Source organism: Martes martes, assembly GCF_963455335.1.
Source record: "Martes martes genome assembly, chromosome: 5".
NCBI classification, from domain to species: Eukaryota; Metazoa; Chordata; class Mammalia; order Carnivora; family Mustelidae; genus Martes; species Martes martes.
Window position 1 is genome coordinate 106,839,903 of NC_137892.1, and position 22,048 is coordinate 106,861,950.

A 22,048-nucleotide genomic window follows, 5' to 3' on the forward strand; every position below is an offset into this window, starting at 1 on the left:
ACATGGTGGCTTGTTGCGGGACGGGTGGGAGAGGTAAGTTCAGTGTTACGGAGAAGGTGGCCACTAGGGGCCGCTGTCTGAAGAAGCCAAGTTAATTGCTCTTAAAAGCTGTAACAGCTAATAGACACTTCCAAAGTCTCCCTTCTTTTTAATGTCCCTCCATTAGCTCTAAGACTCTGATAGAATTCTTTAAGAAAGTACAGCCTGGCACTAGCTACAGTGTGAGGCTGAGGTTCCTGCTTTGGGTGTGGTGGACACAACATGGAAGATGAATTACCAGGTGATAAGACCCGGTGGGGGGGGCCCAGGACAGGGAAACGAATTGAGAATTGACACCCAACAACCAAACAAATGTGTGTGATGTGCTAGCCCTCCCTGGGGCATCCCAGAAATATCTGAGAAAGGGACCCAATGAAAGCCAGGCCTTCCTGATTGCCAGGTTGGGGGTGGTGAGGGGGAATATCATTCTTTGAGTATTAAAGGGCATGATGACCTCGGGAAGCTGGGGATCTTGGGGAAGTTTGTGTTTCACAGGTGGCACAAGGTAAGAAGGGAGAGAAAATTCCAGACACACAAAATGCACTCAGGAAACCGTGTCTGTGTAGCACTTGCTGTTTCATTTTTAAAGCCTTGCTTTGCATAAATTGGCAGAGGCAGAGAAGGACCTGAATTAGGAATCCTTATTTTAAGAAAAGAGGCTGCACCCAATGCTTCTCATTCCCTGATTTCCCTAGAGTAACAAAAACTCCCTACCACAATAGCTCGCTTTTCTTTGCATGGTGACTGGCAGGAAGGGAGGGAGGGAGGGAGGAAGGGAGGGAGGGACGACAGGCAGCTGCAAACTGCTGCCCCTGCTCCATGCCTCCCTCCAGCTCCTGCCCTCTGGAGCCCACCTGGCGTTCTGGGAGCTGAGTGGTCCCTGCAGAGCAGGTTCAGGTTCAAGGACCAAGGACAGGGAGTCTTATCCTTTGAAGGCTTCTGGGGGTGGGGGGACCTGGTGGACTGTTTCTTCTTTGGGGAGTAGGAGAGAGGGGGAGGGATAAATAAAGGGAAAGAGAAGGAGGAAGAGAGAAGGAGGGAGAGAAAACACAGGAGAGGGACCCAGAGAAAGGCAGGGAGAAGGCAGGAGGGAAGTGGAGAGAGTAGGATGTGAGGGGCAGAGAGAGGCAAAAGAGAGAGGAGGGGTAGAAGCAAGGAAGGTGTGAGAGAGGAGGAAGGGACAGATGGAAGACAGGAAGACAGAGATGGAAGGAGAGCTTGGAGGGAGAAGATGGGGTGCAGGGAGAGAAGGGGTAGAGGAGAGACAAAGACAAGCAGGCGGGTAGGAAGGACAGAGCCTTCCAAGTCTTCTGGCTTGACTTCTGGGGGTGCAGAATGCAGGCTCTCTGACCAAAAACCCACCAAATGAAGGCCTCAGTTATTTCCCAAACCCGATAATCCATCCGAGCCTTATCTGCAACAAACTGGGCCAGCTTTAGGAGGTGGGGGCCAAATCTTCTGTTACCTGATTGGCTGGCGTGTGCCAGGTAGGGGGCCTGGCTTTTGTTTCTGTCCCACTGGGGAAAGCCACCTCTCTGAATTCCACATGCATTCAATAGGGCCGTCTTAGAAACATGCAGCAGAGCACGGCTGCCCGGCACCTGTGCGGCACCCCAGGGATCAGGGCCCCCAATCCCAGCTCCAGGGCAGGCCTGCCCACGGGAGATATGGATTCAGAAGAAGGGCGGAAAGTCAAGGGACAGGACAAGAGGTTAAACTAGGCCATGCCAGCCTGAGACTAGCCAGCAGAGGGGAAGGGAGCAGGGAGAGGACAGGACCGAGACGGGGTGACCCAGCCCCAGTCCAGCTATGCTTTACCTGCCACGCGATCAGGTCCTTGAGGCGGCTCAGTTTTTCCTGGTCCTCTGGGTGATCCCTTGTGTACTCCTCTGTAAAAAAGGCCTAGGGAGGACAGGCAGGAATTTGGGGTTTCCTGTTCATGTGGCGTGGACCCCACAAGCAACCTCTCTGTTACTGGGAAAGGACGCCGTCGGAGGGGGCATGAGGTCATGGGTATTTGAATGGGGCAGGGCCCTGTAGGCATGGACTTTGTTTCTTCTTCCTGGAGGCTCAGATCAGAACTCACTGGACAAGGGCCACAAATCCCAGCGAAGCCGTTCTCCAAGTCTCCCGGGAGCAGATGCATCAGCAACACTTGGGAATTTGTCAGACATGTAAAATCTTGGGTGCCACCCAGACCTACTGAATCAGAACCTCTTAGGGGAGCGGGGAGTAGAGGAAGAAGCCCTGCATGGGATTCTGATGCTCCTTCAAATTTTTGAGCATTGCTCCAGGGAAAAGAACTCAGGAAGGCATCCCCCCGGGATGCTCCCGCTCCCCTGACCACCTCCCTTACTGTGTGTGCCCCAGGCAGCTGCTAGCTCTTTCTGGACTTAGGTCCTCGGTGTGTATGCCCATACACAGACTTGTGTTATCACCCCTCAAGGCTGAACAAAGCCTTACTGATGATGACTAGTGGGATATCCAAGAGCAGCTAGAAGGGCTGCTTGGGTGACTGAAATGACTCTCCCTAAATTATACCACTGCATTGTATTCTTAGTTTTATATCAGTGGGGGACATAGAAAAGATAAATGGGGAATCCATTATGAGATGTATTAGAATGAGGAGTCCTTTTTCCCCTCTGTGCCATTAATGTATGGACTAGGGAAAAGCCAGATAAAGTCTCTTTATTCTACCTCAATGCTGGGAAAAGCTGTGTCCCTCTACTGAGAAATTGGTATTCCCCCAGCGGAAAATGTGACTTATATAACTATTGGCTTTTTCTCTTTTTGCCACAGATACCAGGAGGCTCAACATAAAATCTGTGGCTAAAATGTGTGGGCATCTCTGGAGAGACCTTACAACTTGGATGCCTAGATGATAACTCCCATTTTGGAGTTGATCTCCTAGCCTTTCTATATGTTCACATATTCTGGGTTTCGTTTCTTTCCATTTGTAGAGGTCATTTCGATCAATTGTGGAAGATACGGGGTCACACAGGTGGCACGTGCTTTGATGTGTGGCTCCTATACTTCTGTATAGGGGATCTGGAATAGGATTCTGGAATAGGGGATCCTGGTGACCCCTGCTCCTTCCTGCCCCAGCAGAATGGGGCACTGAGGGTGCAAAGGAGATGAGAGAGGGAAGGGGTTTGAGGTCCCACCAAGCTGAAGTGTCCCTTCGGGGGACACACAGCCATAGTAAGACAGTGACCTTCAGCTACATCTGCCCCTTGGGCCCTCCTGCCGCTGCTCTGTGGCCATGGTGGTGGTGGTGGTGGTGGTGGAGTGGGTGGTGTGTGGAAGCCCTTACCTTCTCATACTTGGCAAACCCTCCCATGACAGCGGGGTCCACGATCCCGTTCAGGAGCATGGAGAGCGGGTTAATGGGGAGGCTTTCATCACTCTGGTACTGGTTGATCATCATCAAAATCTTCTCGTTGGCTGTGGACATGGTTTCGATGGCGTTCTCCAGAGGGCTAATTGTGGTCTGTTGAAAACGAGATCATCAGGAAGAAAGGGCCTTAGCAGGTTGCTTTAAAAACAGATACAATTATTGGTATTGATTTCATCTGGGGTTGGAATTCAAATGAGGCAATGCTCCCCCAGGGGCTGTAACAGGCTCTTGTTATAATCAGTAAGCTCTAGGGGCTGTCTCCTGTCTGGGGGAAAGGCAGGTTAACTTTCTGCTTACTGAGAAAGGCATTTCCCTGGGGAGTAAGAGGCAGGAAATCTCAGGCACTTGCTGGGGTTTCAGAGGCCGGGTATGCTCCAAGGAGGGTTTTCTCTTTTCCTTCCTACCTACCTACCTTCCTCCCTTCCTTCCTTCCTTTTTAGATTTTTATTTATTTATGTGACAGAGAGGCACAGAGACAGAGGGAACACAAGCACAGGGAGTGGGAGAGGGAGAAGCAGGCTTCCTGGTGAGCAGGGAGCCCAATGCGGGGCTCAATCCCAGGACCCTGGGACCTGAGCCGAATGACTCAGCCACAACTGAGCCACCCAGGAGCCCCAGGGTTTTCTCTTCTTACTACCTGGGCAAAACATGCTCCAATTCAGCCCCTCCTGTCGTGCAGCTAGCTACTGTGTGTGAGTTACGATCTGTGTGGGCATCTGGCAATCTGATCACCAGGCCCATAGTAGGTCCTAAGGTTGGTTGTTGTATAAAAGGTCACTGCTCCAAGCTGGACTCAATATAGTTGAGAGGATCAAACGAAATCCCTTTCCAACACCTCTCAGAAAGCAATATGAACAGAGTGCCATAAAATGGGAACTGGCAAAACAGTGTGGTTTTCAAAAGATGGGACCTAGAATACAAAACGAAGCCAGGGGTCTGCACACTTTTTCTGTGGAAGGGCCAGACGGTAAATATTTTAGGCTCTGAGCCAAGGACACAACCTGCTATCGCAGGGAGAAAGGGGCAACAGGCAGCCTGTGAATGAATGAGCCTGGTTGTTATAATAGAACTATTTACCAAAACAGGTGTAAGTGGGGTTCAGCCCATAAGCCAGAGTCTGTGGACCCTTAAACTGAACAAATTGAAACTGAGTATAAATCTCAGCTCTGCTATTTTTTCTAGCTGTGTAACCTTGGGCAAATTTTCTAACCCTTCTGAGCCTTGGTTGACTCTAGTAAAACAAGGACAGAGGATAAGAAAACCTACTTCAGAGAGCAGCTGGGAGCCACTGTTACTAATTCTTATTGGTGTGAGGACAGAGGCCAGCAGTTGTCCTTAAGAAGATAAGTCTTGGGGCGCCTAGTGGCTCAGTGGGTTAAAGCCTCTGCCTTCGGCTCAGGTCATGATCCCAGGGTCCTGGGATTGAGCCCCACATTGGGCTCTCTGGTCCGTGGAGAGCCTGCTTTCTCCTCTCTCTCTGCCTGCCTCTCTGCCTACTTGTGATCTCTGTCTGTCAAATGGATAAGTGAAATCTTTAAAAAAAAAAAAAAGAAGAAGATAAGTCTTGCCGGCAAAGCCCAGTAGAGGCTGGAGAGAAGGGTCGAGTAACTGGGGAAGACTTTTTGGAAGTAGGGACCCTACATTGTATCATCTGTGACATGATGGTGATATAGTGCCTATCTCACTGGGTATGTAGCAAAGATTGTTTGAGATAATATGACACTCGACTCACAGCAGGGTTCTTTAAAAGTTGGCACCTGCTAATTGTTATAACCATCATTGTGAGAAGGACAGACCAGCCTCTCCAGCCATGTTCTTGGTCACCTCTTTGAACCATTTCCTCAGATCTCTGAGATCCTAGCCTCCGCAACCCTTGCTTCTGGACACTTTTGAGGATGGCCGCTCTCTGCGTACGAAGGCCCCAGGAGTAGACTCTACCTCTGTTTCCCTCTGCCCCCTGTCGCATTCACACAAACACACACAAACATGCACACACATGTGCTCGTACACACACATGCATATGTACAAAGAGGGAAGTGAACTCCCAGGGAAGGCTGCTCTGGCTGGTGGGGGCTGTAGTCCTTAGGCCCCAAGCTACAACCCATGGTCCCATTTCTGGCAAGCACACAGACCATCCCCGCAGGGACTTTACAAAGCCAAGGTCTAGACTTAGTTCTAAGGAAAATCTATCACCACCACGTGGATAGAGCCCAGCACCACACCTGGATTTCAACAATAGCCTGGCATGTCTGAAATATGCAGGCTTTAAGGAGAGTTATTAAAAATGGAAAGTCCTATTGATTGGCTTTTTTCCTCATTTCTGAAGCTATTTTTGAATCTCTAAGTCTTTAACCTCATTATAGCCATCAGGAACAGAGAATGAGAATGAAAATTCTTTTGGTTTCTCACCTACACCTGAATACATAGATCTCAGCAGAGTTATGGGGGTTCTGCATTTGGTGGGAGGCCTGGATGTCAGGGGCTGATAACAGGAATAAAAGCAATCATCATGCTAATGGGGCCGGCTCCATTTACTGATTGCCTCCAAGGTGTCAGCCCATGCTGGGCTTACACCACGACTGGGAGCTCTTCTTTTGTTCCCTGGACAGCAGGGGTCCCTTGCCCCAGGACGGATGGCTGCAGAGCTAGGAGGGAATGGGGGGAGGGGTTCCTGATTTTAAAGGGAGCTTCTCTGACCACAGCTGGCCCACTCTGCTACCAAACTCGTCTTATTATTGGTCGTTAGGACTTAGTCAAGTCCTCGGATCTCTGGCCCCTTTTCTAACCTGAATCTCAGTTTCTTTTTAAGCAGTACAAGTATATAATGCTTGCCCAAGGCGCTGTGAGGGGAAACTAAATTATCAGGAAGCAAATCCTTTGGGAACATTTTTAAGGGGGAGAAACGTCAGCTGAAAGATGAAGTGATGGTAATCCCTTGCAATCAAGTGGCATTTCATATTTTTCGAGGGTGTGTCCCTTCTTTTTTTTTTTTTAAGATTTTATTTATTTATTTGACAGAGAGAGACACAGCGAGAGAGGGAACATAAGCAGGGGAGTGGGAGTGGGAAAAGCAGGCTTCATGCCAAGCAGGAAGCCCTATGCGGGGCTCAATCCCAGGACCTGGGACCATGACCTGAGCTGAAGGCAGTCACTCAGCCAACTGAGCCACCCAGGCAGCCTAGGCGTTTCCCTCCTATCACCCTCCTAAATCTTCTTACAAATCCCATGAACTGCACAAGACAGGCTGTTATTATTACGATTTACTCCTACCTGATCACTTGAACAGTTCAGGTCCCACTCTGGGCTTCAGAGTCTTTATAAGCCAGTAATGGGACTGGACAAGAACCAGGTGTGGGTTTGCACACTGGAGACCCGTAGGGCAAACTGGGCCTCTCATTCAGCCCAGACACAAGTTCTCCTGTTTTAAAGACGTAGTTCAACCAGAGAGGGCTTGCCACAGCTTAGGCCACGCCTTGCTGTCTTAATGCCACGATTTCACGTATTTACAGTATCTTCCCGGGTTAGGAAGGTTTTTGAATTTATAGCCTCTTGGACTAAATGACCTCTACAGTGCCTTTCAGCTCTGGAATTCCATAGTTTTTCAATCTCTGTCTTACAGGTAATGAAAGCTAAGGCTCAGAGATATACAGTGTTTGCTTGACAAATACAGCTTGTTAACATCCCAGCTGAAAGGGGGTCTCTGTGCCCCTTGTAAAGACTGCATGTTCCCAGGGCCACGAACAAGGAAAGAACCCTCAATTCACAGAACTGACATTGGAATTCTATCGGAAAACACAGCTCTGTATAAACAGTACTGTAGTCATGACAATTTGTGCAAGAAACAACCGACAACAAGATACCAATTTATATAAGACAGAAACAGATTTTTAGAAATGAACTCACTCTGCAGGCATGAAACTTTCATGTCTGAGACATCCTGAAGTTCTTGGTAACTCAACTGAGGGTGGCTATTAGAGGTAAGTCCACTCTTACCTACTTTTCGGACATTTTCCAAACCCCTTCTCTTGGAAGGCATCCGGATAAATGAAGCAAAACAACAGGTTGACTCTTTCCTAACTCCTAATACTCCTGAGTTCACAAAACAAGATATCCAACTCAGATATTAAGGGTTTCTGCTGATTCACTGAGTGACGGATTGATGGCTTTACCTAACAAATAATCTCGAGCACCAATTATGGGCCCGAGACTAATTTTTGCACTCAGAGATAGGGTGGGGAACAAAATAGACAAAAATCTCTCTTCCTGGAACTTATATTCTAATACGTTATTATGTTTAAAATTGTAGATATTAAAAATGAGCCCACAGGCAAATTATGTAGTCCATTAGCGGGTGATGGGTGCTTAGAGGAGAAACACCCCAGAGGGGTTGGTGGGCAGTGTGGATGATGACAGGGAGTACAGCGGGAACTCCCTCAGTCTGGAGGGAGTTCCAACCTAGCTGCTCCAACCTAGCTGGAGCAGAGTTCCACAATGGGATAAGACACAGCCAGAGCCAATGGGTGGAGGCTACATATTAGCAGAAAGTCTGATTCCTCACCTCAAAAATGGGAATAGTAAGAGCATATATGTCACAGGGTTTTGTGAGGATTAGATGGGGTAATGCCGTAAAGCCTTTGATACGGTGCCTGGGACACCTGCCAAAGCTTATCATTTACCAATGTGTCCCCTGAGTAAAGAGCATAAACAGTTTTTTCTTCCCAGGGTGCTGCTGACGTCGGGATGGGCGGGGGACACCTTCAGGAGGGAGAGAGTGAATCTGGTCCAGATGTCTGATATAGGAGGTGAAAATCAAATCCCACTTCTTTCACTAAAGCTTAAATAACCCACAGACTCACACAGTACGTCGATTTCCTCATTTGCGAAATGGGAGAATAAGAATATCTACTTTGCCGTACTGTGGAGGGGCTTACATGAGATCACGCCTGTGAGCAGTTTAGCACATGCTTGATAAGAGTTTTTTTTGATGTCGTCATCATTATGATATTTTCCCTAAGGTCTAGGTCCAGCCTGCGAAAAGGAGATTGAAAGACCATCAAGCCGCTGGGGGACAGTAGGGACTAGGGTGTGATGGTCCCAAGCTGAAACTACAGTAACTTGACAATGCCAGCCAGACCTTGTCCCTTCTCTGCTCAAGGCTCCAGGTCACTCAGTGGAAAAGCTAAAGTCCTTATGGTGGCCGACGAGGTCCTACATGATCTGGTGTCAGGCTGCTACTACTCAGCCTCACTAGCCCTGAATCAGACACAAGCATGTTCTGTCCCCAGGGCCTGCACCCTTGCTGGTCCCACTGCTAAAATATCCTGGTCTGTAATATCTGCGTGGACCACACCCTCCCCTCCACCAGGCCTTCTCTGGCCACCCCATTTAACACAGCAGCACTCCGCCAGCACCTCTCTTTTATTTTTCCCCATCCTGGTTATCACCGTGACATTATTCTACTTACTTCGGCTTTTTAGTATGTCTTCCCCACTAGAATGTAAGCTCCACTGGAAAATCTCTAGGTGCTTAAGATTGGGTACTCGTTAAATATTTACGAAGTGAATAATGGAATGACACCCTGAGTATGTCCCCACGTTTCAAGTTTCCTCACGACAACCCTGGCCTTTTCTTTTGTATCCTGGGAGCTGCAAGATCCTTAGCTGTTTAAAGACATGGAGGCCCTGAACTGTGTTGAGAAGAGAAAACATGCTCTCTCCCCACCGGGAGTGCAAACAATTGCAGTCTAGCCAGAGCTTTGCCTCTGTGGGATTTCCTCTCCCCGAGCCTCAGTTTATCCAACTATAAAATGGGTTCACAGTGGGGTTCTGCCGAGGATCCCCAAGGTGCTGCTAGAGAGGAAGAGATGAGGGTATGACTGAGTGGTGGCGTTCCAGGCCCCCCGTCTCCCCGCTGCACCCAACCACAGACGCTCCTGTTCATCAGCTTAATTATCAGTTTCCGTGTAAGTTTCATTTGTGGGGGAAAAACTGGTGTGATGCTTAAGTGAGAAATCTGAAAGCAGGTGATCTAGGTGGTACCGCAGGTCCCCTCCTGCATTGGAATTCTAGGCTTGGAACAAAAGCTTGTCACCTTCTTATAGTTTAAAGGGGCTCCTGAGACTGGCTATTCCCGGAAGGCCTGGAGACTCACCTGGGACATATGAACCACCTCAAACCAGCGCAGGATCCCCGGAAGCTTGTAGGCAGTTATGAAGGAGGTTCTCTCGATCCACATCGACTGTCCCATAGGCAGGGGGCGGCAAGGACAGGAAAGCAACACACTTCATGAAAACCAGCCATCAGAGAAGTTTGGCAAGAACCCAGCCAGGCCCCCAAACCTCTCATCTGCCTAGAGTCCAGAAGAATGTTGCAGGACTCAGAAACCTACTCCCACATGACCCTTAAGAATTCTTTCCCAATGTGAAGTTAAAGTTGTCCCTGGATTTAGGCTTGGTAAACCTTAATCTGGGTCTCTGAATTGTCAGGATTTTTAAGCAATATTGAATGCATCGACCTGTATTTTCTGGGGGGAGGGTTCACAGTGCTACATTCTTAAAGGACTAATGATTCCCAAAATAGGCAGAATCACAGTCTAAGGTGAAGAGCTGAGGGAAACTTAGAGCCCCCTCCTCATGCCAGCCTTGGGAACAAAAGACAGATCCTAGCTGGGAAGCACACAGGAGATAGTGGGGACTGAAATCTCTGTGGCTTCTTATTACTATCTCTTGGAAGGTTCGACTTCATCAACACCCCGGCTTAGCCTGAGGGATCCTACGTTCTGCAAATGCCTGAATGCCCTGTGGTTGAGAAGTGCATCTCACATGAGGCCTGGACTTGAAACTTCGTTTCAAGAAATGAAAACAAACCCAATGTAAAAGACTGGAGAATGGGTGTCACCATATGGATAGATGTTAGTTTTATTTCTTACTGCTTTGGATCAAATGCCCTCCCATTCTGACATTGGCAGGTGCCTGCTCTGGTTTGTAAAGGTCACCCCAGGGGGAATGATCAAGACTGCTGAAGGAGAGGGGAGATACTCACGGCAAATTCATTCTCAGGGTCGACGGTCCCTTTGCGCACAGGCCGGGAGTAGTGGAACTTTTGCACATAGTTGGATTTATAAAAGCTGCAAGGTAGGAAGAGGCAGAGGCTCCTGGTAGCATGCCAGGCTGCTGACACTGAACCTGGGCTGACCTGGTGCTGTCCAGGGAGGCTCATTACAGCAAACTTCAGGTCTGGCCATACTCTTGTTGTAGCATTTAAAATCAGGTGCTCCTTGCAAAATGATTTAGAAGCTAGACCCGCTAGACTAGTCTTATGTCCTATGAGAACATAATACCCCTTAGGGTACCCAAGAGGTTGGAATTCTAGCATTAATGCACACCTGGGACCTCAACGAAGGACCTAGATATGCCTAAGGTCCTAGCTTCATGTCCCAGGAGTATCTTCTAAGGATTTCCTTAGGTGTCCCAAGCACCACCCAGCCACTCTTCCTGGATCTCTAGGGAGACTCTCACACTGGGGCCCACAGGGCACAGTGCTAGCCATATAGTTGCTATCCTTGCCCACAGCATCTGGCTGAAGGGTGAGGGGAGGCTCAGACCCCAGTTGAGCCAGACCTGCTCAGCTTCCTGCACGGGCGTGAGGCTGCTGGGGCAGGCTGCCTCTCCCTGAGGGGACTGGCCCTTCTTCTCACAAAGTCCTCCTGCTTCCCACTGTCCTCTGCAAGCTATACTGGGGACCTGGGTCTGAGGCGGGTAAACTGGGCAGCTCAGAGGGGTGCCTCAACAGAACTCCTGCCTCATGGCCTCGCCCCTGATCTTGTGATCTGGTTCTGAACAGATGGAGACCCACCTTCATGCTGCCTTCTCTAATGCCCCTTTATCCTAATCAGACCACGCCTGCTGTCACTGCACAACCTCAACAAATGCTGAGAAGATGTCCGGTTGGAAGAACGTGCTCAGGATGAGCACTGTCCCTCTGTCCCCACCCTGTCTGTCACCTGCCCAGCCCACAGTCTGGCTAGGGGACTCCTTGGAACTGCTCTGTCATCTCCAGCTCAGTGCACATCATTGCTGCTTCCCGAGGATTTGCTGTGCCTCGTTCCTCCCATCTCTGGCTTCAGCCTTTTCAAGGGCAGAGCCCAGATGGCTAATGGGGGCAGGAGATTCTTTCCCCAAGAGGAAAGAATCTTTCTCTGGCTAGCCCAGAGAAAGAACTGGAAGGGCACCAGGGCCCATCCTGCCACTCTCTTGGCTTGGCTGCCCCATGGCATTTTCTTCCCCATCCATCCTTCCAGGGAACTGGGGTCTTACTTTATTATCTGGTCAGGCACTGGCTTATTCTTGAACCTTGGGTGTTCATCCAAGACCGGCTGGACAGTGAAACACTGGATGTCTGGGATTCCTGCAGTTAAGGGCTCACATACCATGTTGTCGACCGCAGGGACAGTTCCAAATACAGCAGGTCCCAGGTAAGACCTGCCAGGACAGCCCTTCTGAGGCCACGTTTGATTGAATGACTGACCTCAGGTTGCTGGCTGCCAGCTAAGTCCCAATGACAAATTAGTAGTCACCCTGGCCCTTAACAGAACCACTTATCATTTGCAATCTTATCCCAGGGCTCAGCCCCTGCTAACAGTTGGTTAGTGGTCCTTAATCATCATCATCATCATTTTGTATTGATGGTAATATCATCTAATGAATGTGTAGTTCTCAATCAACTGCAGAACACATCTCCCCATGGTCTCCTTGCATCTCACCAAGTCCACTGAGCAGTGTTATTCATGTAAGTCATCCCCTTTTCCTAGATGAGGACATCAAAGTCAAAGAAGCCAGACTAGTTGTTGAAGGTCACACAGCTTGTGAGAAGAGGACACAGGTTTGTATTTGGATCTGTTAATGCCCTGGCTTGGGGTTCTTTGACTCCAGACTCCAGTGTGGTCCTTTCCCAGCAGCATCCTATCACCTGGAGGCTCATTAGAGATGGTGAGCCCCAAGCCTGTCCTCAGACCTACTGAATCAAGAGAAGTTTCTTAAGATCTTCAGGTGATATATATGCATCCTTAAGTTTGGAAAACACTGCCTTAGAGCATGCAAATAGATATCAATTTGCATTCCAAGTCTGAAAGCTTGAAAGTAACTGCCTGTGGCAGGATTGTAAGGCTGTGTCCAGGCTCAGTGGGAAACAGTTCTATGATTGATTAGTGATGCCTGCCACAGGCACAGGCGATGAGAGCTTTATCTGCCTATTCTAGACCTTTATTCATTTTAAGCTGATAACGGAGCAATCCAAATAAACAAACCCAGTCATCACTGGTCCTCTTTCCTGGCTCCTGCTTCCCTTCCTCTGCCTTCCATGTCTCCTTTACTCATCTCATCTCTCTTCCTCAGGTATCCAAGTACTCTTGTAAGTTGGCATGAGTGTACAAGTGGGATGAGTGTACTTGGATACACTCATCCCAGTGATCACCAGAACTCCAGAAACTCTCTCCTGAATCTGAAATCTCTGCCAACTTATGAATCACAAACTCTTCTTATTGGCATTCAAATACATCATACTCTAATATGATCCCAACTCATGTCCCACCATTATCTCCGGTTACCCAAAAGATTCTTCTATGCCCTTTGCTTGAAGTGTTTTCTCACATCACCCCCTCTCCCTGTGAGCCCTTGAGGCAAATGTGAACTATGACAGGCTCCGTGTGCACTCAGTTTACCCCCAGTCAGGTGTCCCTTCCTGCCTTCGACTCTCCACAGCATTTGTCTGTACTTAGACTCTTATCTCTCTAGCTCCCTGTCTTCTTCTTCTCCCAAGCCCTCCCCACCACACTGTGAGCTTTCTGATGGCAGAGGCTATGATTCTTTCACACGGAAGAAATGGCTAAAATATAATTCCAAGTTAAATTCAATTGTTCCCCTCTGATAAACTCAGTCCATACTAATATGCTGGGGATTTAATTGTTTTACCTCTGGAGAATTAAATAAGAGTCCCTCAGAAAGAAAGAGAGAGAGAAGAGGGGAGGAGGGGAGAGAGAGAGAGAACCCAATGCCAAACCTCACTGGAAGGATTTCTGTAATATTCAGGAAAACTATTTTCTTTCTCAAGCCATATAGCCAACAGCCTTCTCTGAGAAGGAAACCACTTTGGTTTCCACTCTAATTCATTTATGTATTATCTATGGCTGCTCTCCCACTACAACAACAGAGTTGAGTAGTTATGACACAGAGGCCATACAGCCCACGAAGACTAAAATATTTCCTTTCTGGTCCTTGACATACAACTTTGCTAACCCTTGTTTTAGAGAAAGTTCTAGGTCATATTTACTGATCTTAGCAATTGGCTTTGGCCCAAGAAGAGAATCCAAACCTGTCCTGGGGAAGCTAGTGACACTGGAGCCTTCAAACCACGTTCAGGAGGACACATGGCTAGACTGTCTCACTACATGTTGAATCTATGCATGGAACTGTGACCCCAAGTTCTGGACAGGCAGAAGAGGGGAGATAGGAGACACTCAACTAAGAGGTCTTTGCTGCAGATGTCTTCCCCCACTTGATACTTAATTGAGAAGACATGAGAGGTGTCACCCTTCTAAGCTGTTTGTCAGCTCCACTAGAAAAGGTAGGAGAGCAGAACAATAAGGGCTCAGATTTTGGCAATAGGCAGACGTGAGTTCAAATCCTAGCTCTATCGGTTCCCAGGACCTTGTGCAAGCTGCTTACATTTTTTTGAGCCTTGGTTTTCTTATTTGCAAAATACAGAGTCATACTCCCCAACTCACAGGATTGCTATCAGGATAAAATGAAACAATGCATGAAAAATGCCCGGTACATGGTGAACAGTTAATAAAGAACATTCTCTTTGTGAATCTTGATGAAAGTGATGGCATTATAGAAAGAATACAGACTTTGAAATAGATCCTAGAGTTCAGATCTCATCTCCATCACTAACTAGGTTTGTGCCCCTAGGAAAACTACTTTATCTCTCTGCCCTACACATTCCTTCCTTATGAACTAGGACAAAAATAATACCCATCTTATAGAGTTTTATGGGTGTTAAGGAAATAATGTTTACAAAGCGTTCATTCTCATGCATGGCATGAAGAGGACACTTAGTGAATGTCAGCCCTTTATCTTTTTCCACCTGATTCCTGGCACTGAATCAGTCCCCCAGATGATGAGATGGCCCGGTAACACACGCTCTCCCTCCACCCCAAGCTACAAGACCGCAGATCTAGTCCACACCACAAGTCCACTGGAGAAGGGCCTCAGTACTAATCTATCTCCACTCTAACCAAAACTGCATTTGTAACCAGGCAGCCCCAGGACTAGTTGCATTTCCTCTTGCAAATACCGTGGTAGAGCAGGCATGAAGGGCAGGTGAGCATAATGAAAAGGTTACAGATGCATATTTATCACCCAAGGGAAAAATATTTGGATTAAGGTTCGGCAGACTTAGCAGACCAGCCATGCGACTTGTCAACCCCATTTTAAAGGCTGTAACTTAATTTTTGCTACGGGGTGTGGTGCGGGGAGCCAGTGTGGGTGAGCGCCTCTCCACTCAGCTGTCTGCCTGATCCTCAGGTCATACGCTCTCTGCTCCCAGGAGTCCTGTCTCCTGCTCCATGTCACCTCCAGGCCCTACAAACACCACCGCCTACCCAACCTCACTGGCATCATCTCGTGTTTCCTCTGCCCTCCTCTGCGGACTCCAATGAGCTGGCTCCCTCCCTGTGTCCTCTCTTCCTTCTTGTCTCTATTTGTCTATCTCTCTTCGCTTTCTCTCTTACTCCCCTTGTCTTTGTATTAATCAACAAGGAATTTCTCAGTGTCGGCTTTGTGCACCGGGGCAGGCTGGGGGAGGGGGTACTGCCATGAACAAGGCAGTGAAGGCCTCTGCCCTCCCAGAGCTTGCAGTCTAGCTTATGTTGACCTTTAAAAAGCACAAGAAATAACACAGTGAGATCAGTTCTCTAAAGGAAACAAACAAGGTTTGAGATATGAGGCTCATGAAGAGTTCAGAAAAGGCCACTTTACATAAGTGACTAGGAGAGGCTCCTACAGCAGGTGACACCAACTTAGGGTCTGATGGGCGAGAAAGGAGCTAGGAGAAGGGCATGGCATGCAGAGTGAACAGAAGATGCAGAGGCCCAGGGGGAACCAGCTAGGTGTGTTCAGGCAACAGAAACAAGGCCACTGTGGTCAGAGGGGAATGAGAGGGAGACAGAATCACAGGGAGGGAGCAATGACATTGGAGAGGCAGGCAGGAATCAGAGGGTCAGATGGTGGACAGCCTACTGGCCTCATCCAGGAGTTTTGATCTTACTGTAAGAGCAATGTGACACTACTTCAGTTCTTGGAACCTACTGTGCCCCTTCTTACTTGAGGTCTGGGCACATGACAGTTCTTTCCTCTGTCTGGGCCATTCTCCCTGCCTCCCACCAGCCTTTGGTTGGTTGCTAACATTCAACATTACCCTCCTCAAGGAAGCCATCTCTGCTCTCCCGATCACAGTATCCTGCATGGCCTCCTCTTGGCATTAATCCCATTTGTATAAACACAGTAAATGGTACAATTAGTTGTTTGGTGTCTCTTTTACTTGCTAGACTATAAGCTCCCTGAAGGTAGGACCACTTTGTGAGTGTGATCATCAGCACCCTGCACAATGATTGGCACAGAGTGAGGGCCTGATTGTGTTCATTATGAGAATGATTGAATGAGTGAATTGGTCAATGAATGCAACGTTTAGAGTTTCCCGAGATGGATTCTTTGGATCCCACGTTGGACACTAAAATTGGCACCACTACCATGATTCTGGCAGCAGCTCTAAGCTCTAAGGTGGGGCTCTGTGGTCTAAAGTCCCAGCAGAGCTGCCTCTGCCTGGACCCTGGTTGGGCCATTCTCCAAGGATACACTGGCCTGGGGCATTCTTGACGTCGTCCCCAGGGGCAGAGGTTGTGTTCATCTTCTCTGCATTGGGGAACTGGCTCATCAGCTGCATCTGGAAATCTTCTCTCCGCTCATACTCCTTCCCTCGGTAGATGAATACTTTGTTCTGCAGAGAAATGACACGCAACAGAGATCTCAGGGCCCAGGCTTGGAGAATGTGATGCAAGCAAAGCTGGGAGGCTTGTGACATGAGCACAGATCTAGGATGACCTCCTGTAGATCTCTCTCCTTTCTGCTTCCCCACCATAGCAAGAAGCTCAGCTCACCAACCTAGGCATACCACTTCTTTCAAAAGTTTGATTCTAAAAGGAGAGGGGATCATGGGTGCTGAGAACTTCAGATTGTCTTATGGACAGTTTTCAGAATTATTCCTCACTCTCCTTTCAATGTGTCATACCTGCTCTTCTGATTACATGACCACAAAACATCCCTCCTGCCTTTCATGGGCCATGTGGGCTGGGCCTGCAGGGTGGAAGGTCCCAGCATTCGGGTCCTTCATCTCCTGGCTCCTGGCTCTAGATCCATAGAAATACACTCTTTATCCTTCCTTGACTGTGTTAGCCTCCTCTAAATCAGTAGTTTTCAAATTGGGGGTGATTTCACCTCCTAAGGGATCCTGGCAATTCTGGAAATATTTTCGGTCGTCACAGCTTGGGGAAGGGAGAGCTACTAGAACCATGTGGGTAGAGACCCAGGATGCTACTACATGTCCCTCGATGCAGAGGACAGCCTCCATAACGAAGAATAACCTGGTCTAAAATGTCACTAGTCCTGAGGTTGAGAAACCCTGTTCTAGGCTGTATCTGTACCATCTGTGCCACTTCTAATGGTCCGGAAGTTCTTCGGTCCAAGTCCTCATCTGTCACCTCTGCATTATCAGTGCTATCAAATCTGAGGGACTGACAGATGGGACTCAGAAACTTCTAGAAGTTCAGTTCCCCAGGCCTTGCTCCACACCTACTGAAATGGGATCTATGGGAGTAGGATCCCCAGGGCGTTCTGATGAACAAGCAGGTTTGGGAAGCCACCTCTGTTCCATCGAGGAACGCCTTACTATCGACCTCTTCTGCAGGCTATGGGCTCTCTCCCCTGAGCCCACTCTGATTCCCACATTGACTGGTAACAGGGAGAGACTTATGTCTTGGACTGGACTGTAAATCAAGTAAGGTCAAAGATCAGATTTGCTGTTTCTTTTGTATCTCCTTGATCTCAGAACTGAATCATAGGCTCACTGGAAGGAGTCCTATAGGAAGGAAGCCTATAGCTGACCTAGTCCAACTCTCTACATGATCAGTGAATAATCCACAAGAGCATTGGTTCAGACAGTATGTTCCAGAAACATCTGAGGGTCTCTGGGACCCTTTTGGGACCTCATAAGACCAAGGAACACTCTTCATAACAATGGTCAGCTGGTATTTGCCTTTTCACTCTGATTCTTTCAGATGTATGGTAGAATTTTCCAGAGCCTGCATGATGTGTATTATCATGACAGACTGAATGCAGACACAGGTATAGGAACCTAGTTGTTCTCTCTTAATCTAAACATTAAAGAGATTTGCAGAAATATGAAACAATCTTACTGTTTGCATACATTTTTATGGGATAATGTGGGAAAATGCACACTATTTTTCATAAAGACACAAGTTATGTTAACATAACTTGATTGATTATTTTTAAATACATTGATAAATATTTTTAAATTTTCTTAGTTTTAATTTTGGATATGGTAAATATGGAGAGTCTTTAAGTATAAAAGTTCATGGAGGACTTCAATAATTTTTCAGATAGAAAAGAGATTCCTGAGCCCAAAGGGTCTGAGAACGATTGCTCTGCGTTGCCTGCTGGGTAGCGGAGGTCCTCCGGCTCTCCTTGAACTCCTCACTCAAGGGACAGGGAGCTACTACCTCACGGGGCAGCTCTGGTTGCTGCACGTCTAGAGAAACACGGGGTGGCTGAGGGTGGTGATGATGGAAGGGACTGGGTGTGTGATGGGGGAAGGGCAGCACTCGGAACCCGGAGAGCACAGAGTTTGAGGATAAGTAGATCCTCAAAGCACAAAGTGACAACTGAGAGGCCGCAGGCCGCTGGCCTGGGTGTCTGTCACCAGCACACTCACCCGCAGAAAGGAGGGAAATCCCTGGCCATAGTATCCAACGGCAAAGTAGTCTGGCTTGGGCCTGAGGATTTTCATGATGTTTTCATAGAATTTTGCCTGCTGCATCTGGAAGGAGAAAACTCATAACTTATAACAGCATAGATGCGCAACAAAGGCAGATTCAGCTCAGAGAGACCACACTTGAGACATGACCATTATACCAAGATGCCCAGTGCACATGTTTGCATGTCTGTGGATATGTCTATAAACATCACAGCAATAGCTGTATTTACACTATACCAAGTTCCATATTGAATACTAGCTCGCTTACTTGCATCATCCTTGTAATAATTCCCAAGTATCGTATCTCTATTTTGCAGAGAAAGAAATGGTGTTTCCTAATGCAGCGAGTAAGTGTGGGGCTGAATCCAGCAAGCTGTCCAGAGCCCCCTCGACACACTGCTGCCCCCCCCAGGCACACAAGGCATGTGTTTATGAGGCTCTACAGATGCACAAATATGCCTGGATATAGATGGCTTCCTGTGTGTGCACACTTCACATATTTCATCAATTCTGAGAGGTGTGTGTTTTCATATGTTAACATCTCTGAAAAGAGTTTACATCTTACTTTACATCTACTAGCATCTTACAATTGCTATTAGTTAGACAGATATCATGACAGGGTACATGAAAAGAATACCACATCTCACGCCGATGGCTTCTTACATTTGACACAATGGAGATAAGTGTGTGTGAACACAAGCCTGTGCAGCAGAGCCTTGGAGCACGGATGTGCATGTACTTCAGCAGGCGCATGAATCTGTACTATGTGTGTGCATGTGTGTGATCACATGTGCACCACGTGTGCACACATAAGCATGTGTTCCATGCACATGTATGTGTACATGTGTATCAAGGGTACATGTGCCCTTGTGCTGTGCATACATGTGTGCATGTGTGTTGCATGTGCACACATGTGTGCTGTGTGTGTGCATGTGTACACAAATGTGTGTGGGACATGTGTGTGCATGTGTACAAACGAATGTGTGTTTTGTGTACGTATGTGTGCATACAAATGTGTACTGAATGTATGTGAATGTACATGAGTGTGCACTCCATGTGTGTCTGTGTGCAAGCACATGAATGCACATGTTTAGAAGGCATGCGTGTTTCCATGTCTGCAAACATCTATGTGGATGTATATGGGGTAGATGTAGTGTCTCTTGGTATGACTGCATGTGTGTTTGCATTGTATTTTACACACAGTACAAACAGCTAACAGCTCAGCTGTTTTTAACAAGAACACTGTACTCAGTACACATTTCCCCCCTCAAAAAAGCCATAAATCATCTCTCCACATTCTGACTCTTGCTTTAGAGTTTCCTGGACACAGCTGGACTGGTCTTCTAAATAGGCCAACATGGGGCACCGGGGTCCTGAGTCTGAGGGGGCCAGGAAATCTGTGGGAGGTGTCCGAGCAGTAGGAGCAGCCAGGATGTCCTGCATTGTCCCTACAGAGGCCACTTCCCCACCAAGCCCTGGCATCTGCAGCATGAGCAGACTAGGCTGGCTTCCCCCACTTTCCACCCACCCCCACAAAATCACCAGCACCGAGGAGCTAATGGGGAATGGCCAGATGGGGAACATTTTAATGTGATTTATCTGTTAATCAGAAAGCACAAATTTGCGTTTTTATTTAATTGGCTTAGTGATTTGTGGGGATTTTACTGCAAATGTAGCCCAGTGTTTATCGGGTATGCAACAGCAGTGGCCGCCCCGGTGCCAAGCAGGTACTTACCACTCCATCCGGGAAACTGTTGCTGATGAGTTTTCCCAGAATACTCCCTCTGGAAATATTCCCAACTAGAAGGAAGGCTTGCAGCAGCCTTCCTCAGCCCAGGTCCTACTTCCAGTCCTTTTCTGTAGTCCTGACCCCGCCTGGCCTCCCACTTCCTCTTGCCAGCCTCCCTAGGGAGCCCGAGGCCCTGGGCACCCAACCTTACCAGGTTCTGGCTCAGGAGCTCATAGTCAAAGATCTCCATCTCATACTGTTCCGCCAGCTCCTTGCACAGACTGATGGCTTCTTCCCACATCTATAGGAAGGTCATGAACACAAAAGTTAGGAGGCACCTCCACGCTTGCAGAACCTTGCTGAGGAAGGGACTTGGGGCAGCACGCCTCCTGGGACTGCACTGCAAGCCTCCCTCAGACCCAGGCCCAGCCCCATGCACAGTGAGCCAGGTACCTCCCAGGGAGCATGACCCTTCCTCTGCCCCTCACTCTAGTTTTGTGACAAATAATGGAGCAGTCAGAGAAGGGGACAAATACTTTAATTGCATGCTCTTTGGTTCTTCACAGCTGATCTGGGAGGTGACTGGTAACATCTGCATTTCCCAAATGAGAAATGGAGGTTCAGATAGGCAGAAACACGGTCCCAGGTCACACGCCCAACCAACAGCTGGGCTAGAATGCACACCTGGGTGTGACCCAAGGATTATCAACTATAGACCTAGGGTTGGACAGCAGGTCTCTAGAACTTATTCATCTCACATAACCAAAATTTTATACCTGTCACTTCCTAATGGGGTTATTTGGAGTGTATGAGTGGGGAGGGGCTATATAGAGGTGGGGACGGATCTGAAACTAGAGCATAAAAAGAGTGATTAGAACTTTCTGTAAGGGGCACCTGGATGGCTTAGCTGGTTAAGTGTCTGACTTTTGATTTCAGCTCAGGTCATGATCTCAGGGTCATGAGATTGAGCCCCATGTTGGTTTCCACACTGGGCATGAAGCCTGCTTAAAATTCTCTCTCTTCCTCTCCCTCCGCCCCACACCCCCACTCCCTCTCTTTAAAAAAAAAAAAAAAAAAAAAAAGAGAAGTTTTTGTAAATAGGTCTTTTCCATTTGAAAAAAAATGCTAAAAAATAAACCCTGGATATAGGGGATTTTCCATTTCCTCTGCTCTGTCTTAGGCTGAATCCAATAGATCATCCTTCCATCTTAGACTGAAGGGGGTCGGGAGCCTCTGCAGGGAGGCGGGGGAGATGCAGAGTGGGCTGGAGATCTGGCAATCTCAAGGGACACCCATCACATTTCATATTCAGTTTAAAATGGAAAATGCATCTAAATGAAGAAGTGAGGGGAGGTGGGGAAGGAGAGAGGGGAGGTTGCCAAAATGTAGTGTGTGCTTTGTAGCAAAAATGCTCTCTCTCTGCATCCAAGCATAAAAATAAATAAAAGCAAGTGCCGAGTGGAGGAGCCATGGCTGTAAACCCGTGGACAACTTAGTGAAGGGCATAAAAATGCTTTATGTGCCAGGAGGAACCAAGTCCACGGTCCAGACTGGGCTGGGGCTTCTCTTCTCTTAAGCCTGACAAGAAGATGGTGATATAGTCCCTGGGCTGGGTCAGGGGACTGTCTGGCTCATGCGTAGGTATTTGCCAACTTCCTACCATAATATGCCAGAAATGCTCTCCCCATGTGTTAAGAGACAATTAAGGGGCCGCGGGGGAGTCAGATACCTTAGGATTTCTCCCTGAGTCTTCCCACATGGTCACTGGGACCTCTGACA

At 48.0% G+C, this 22,048-nt stretch overlaps 1 protein-coding gene across 1 annotated transcript in view; it reads right to left on the reverse strand.

Moving 5' to 3' along the window:
- The window catches only part of DOCK2 (dedicator of cytokinesis 2), a 403,190-nt gene that overhangs the window by 10,927 nt on the left and 370,215 nt on the right, over positions 1-22,048 (reverse strand). Inside the window, exons 39-46 of the mRNA XM_080804304.1 lie at positions 20,481-20,570; positions 18,499-18,603; positions 16,347-16,488; positions 11,751-11,832; positions 10,477-10,561; positions 9,587-9,673; positions 3,353-3,529; positions 1,858-1,941 (exon numbers count right to left, since the gene is read on the reverse strand). Of these exons, the coding sequence (XP_080660430.1) occupies positions 1,858-1,941; positions 3,353-3,529; positions 9,587-9,673; positions 10,477-10,561; positions 11,751-11,832; positions 16,347-16,488; positions 18,499-18,603; positions 20,481-20,570 (852 nt within the window). The remainder of the gene's footprint in view (positions 1-1,857; positions 1,942-3,352; positions 3,530-9,586; positions 9,674-10,476; positions 10,562-11,750; positions 11,833-16,346; positions 16,489-18,498; positions 18,604-20,480; positions 20,571-22,048) is intronic.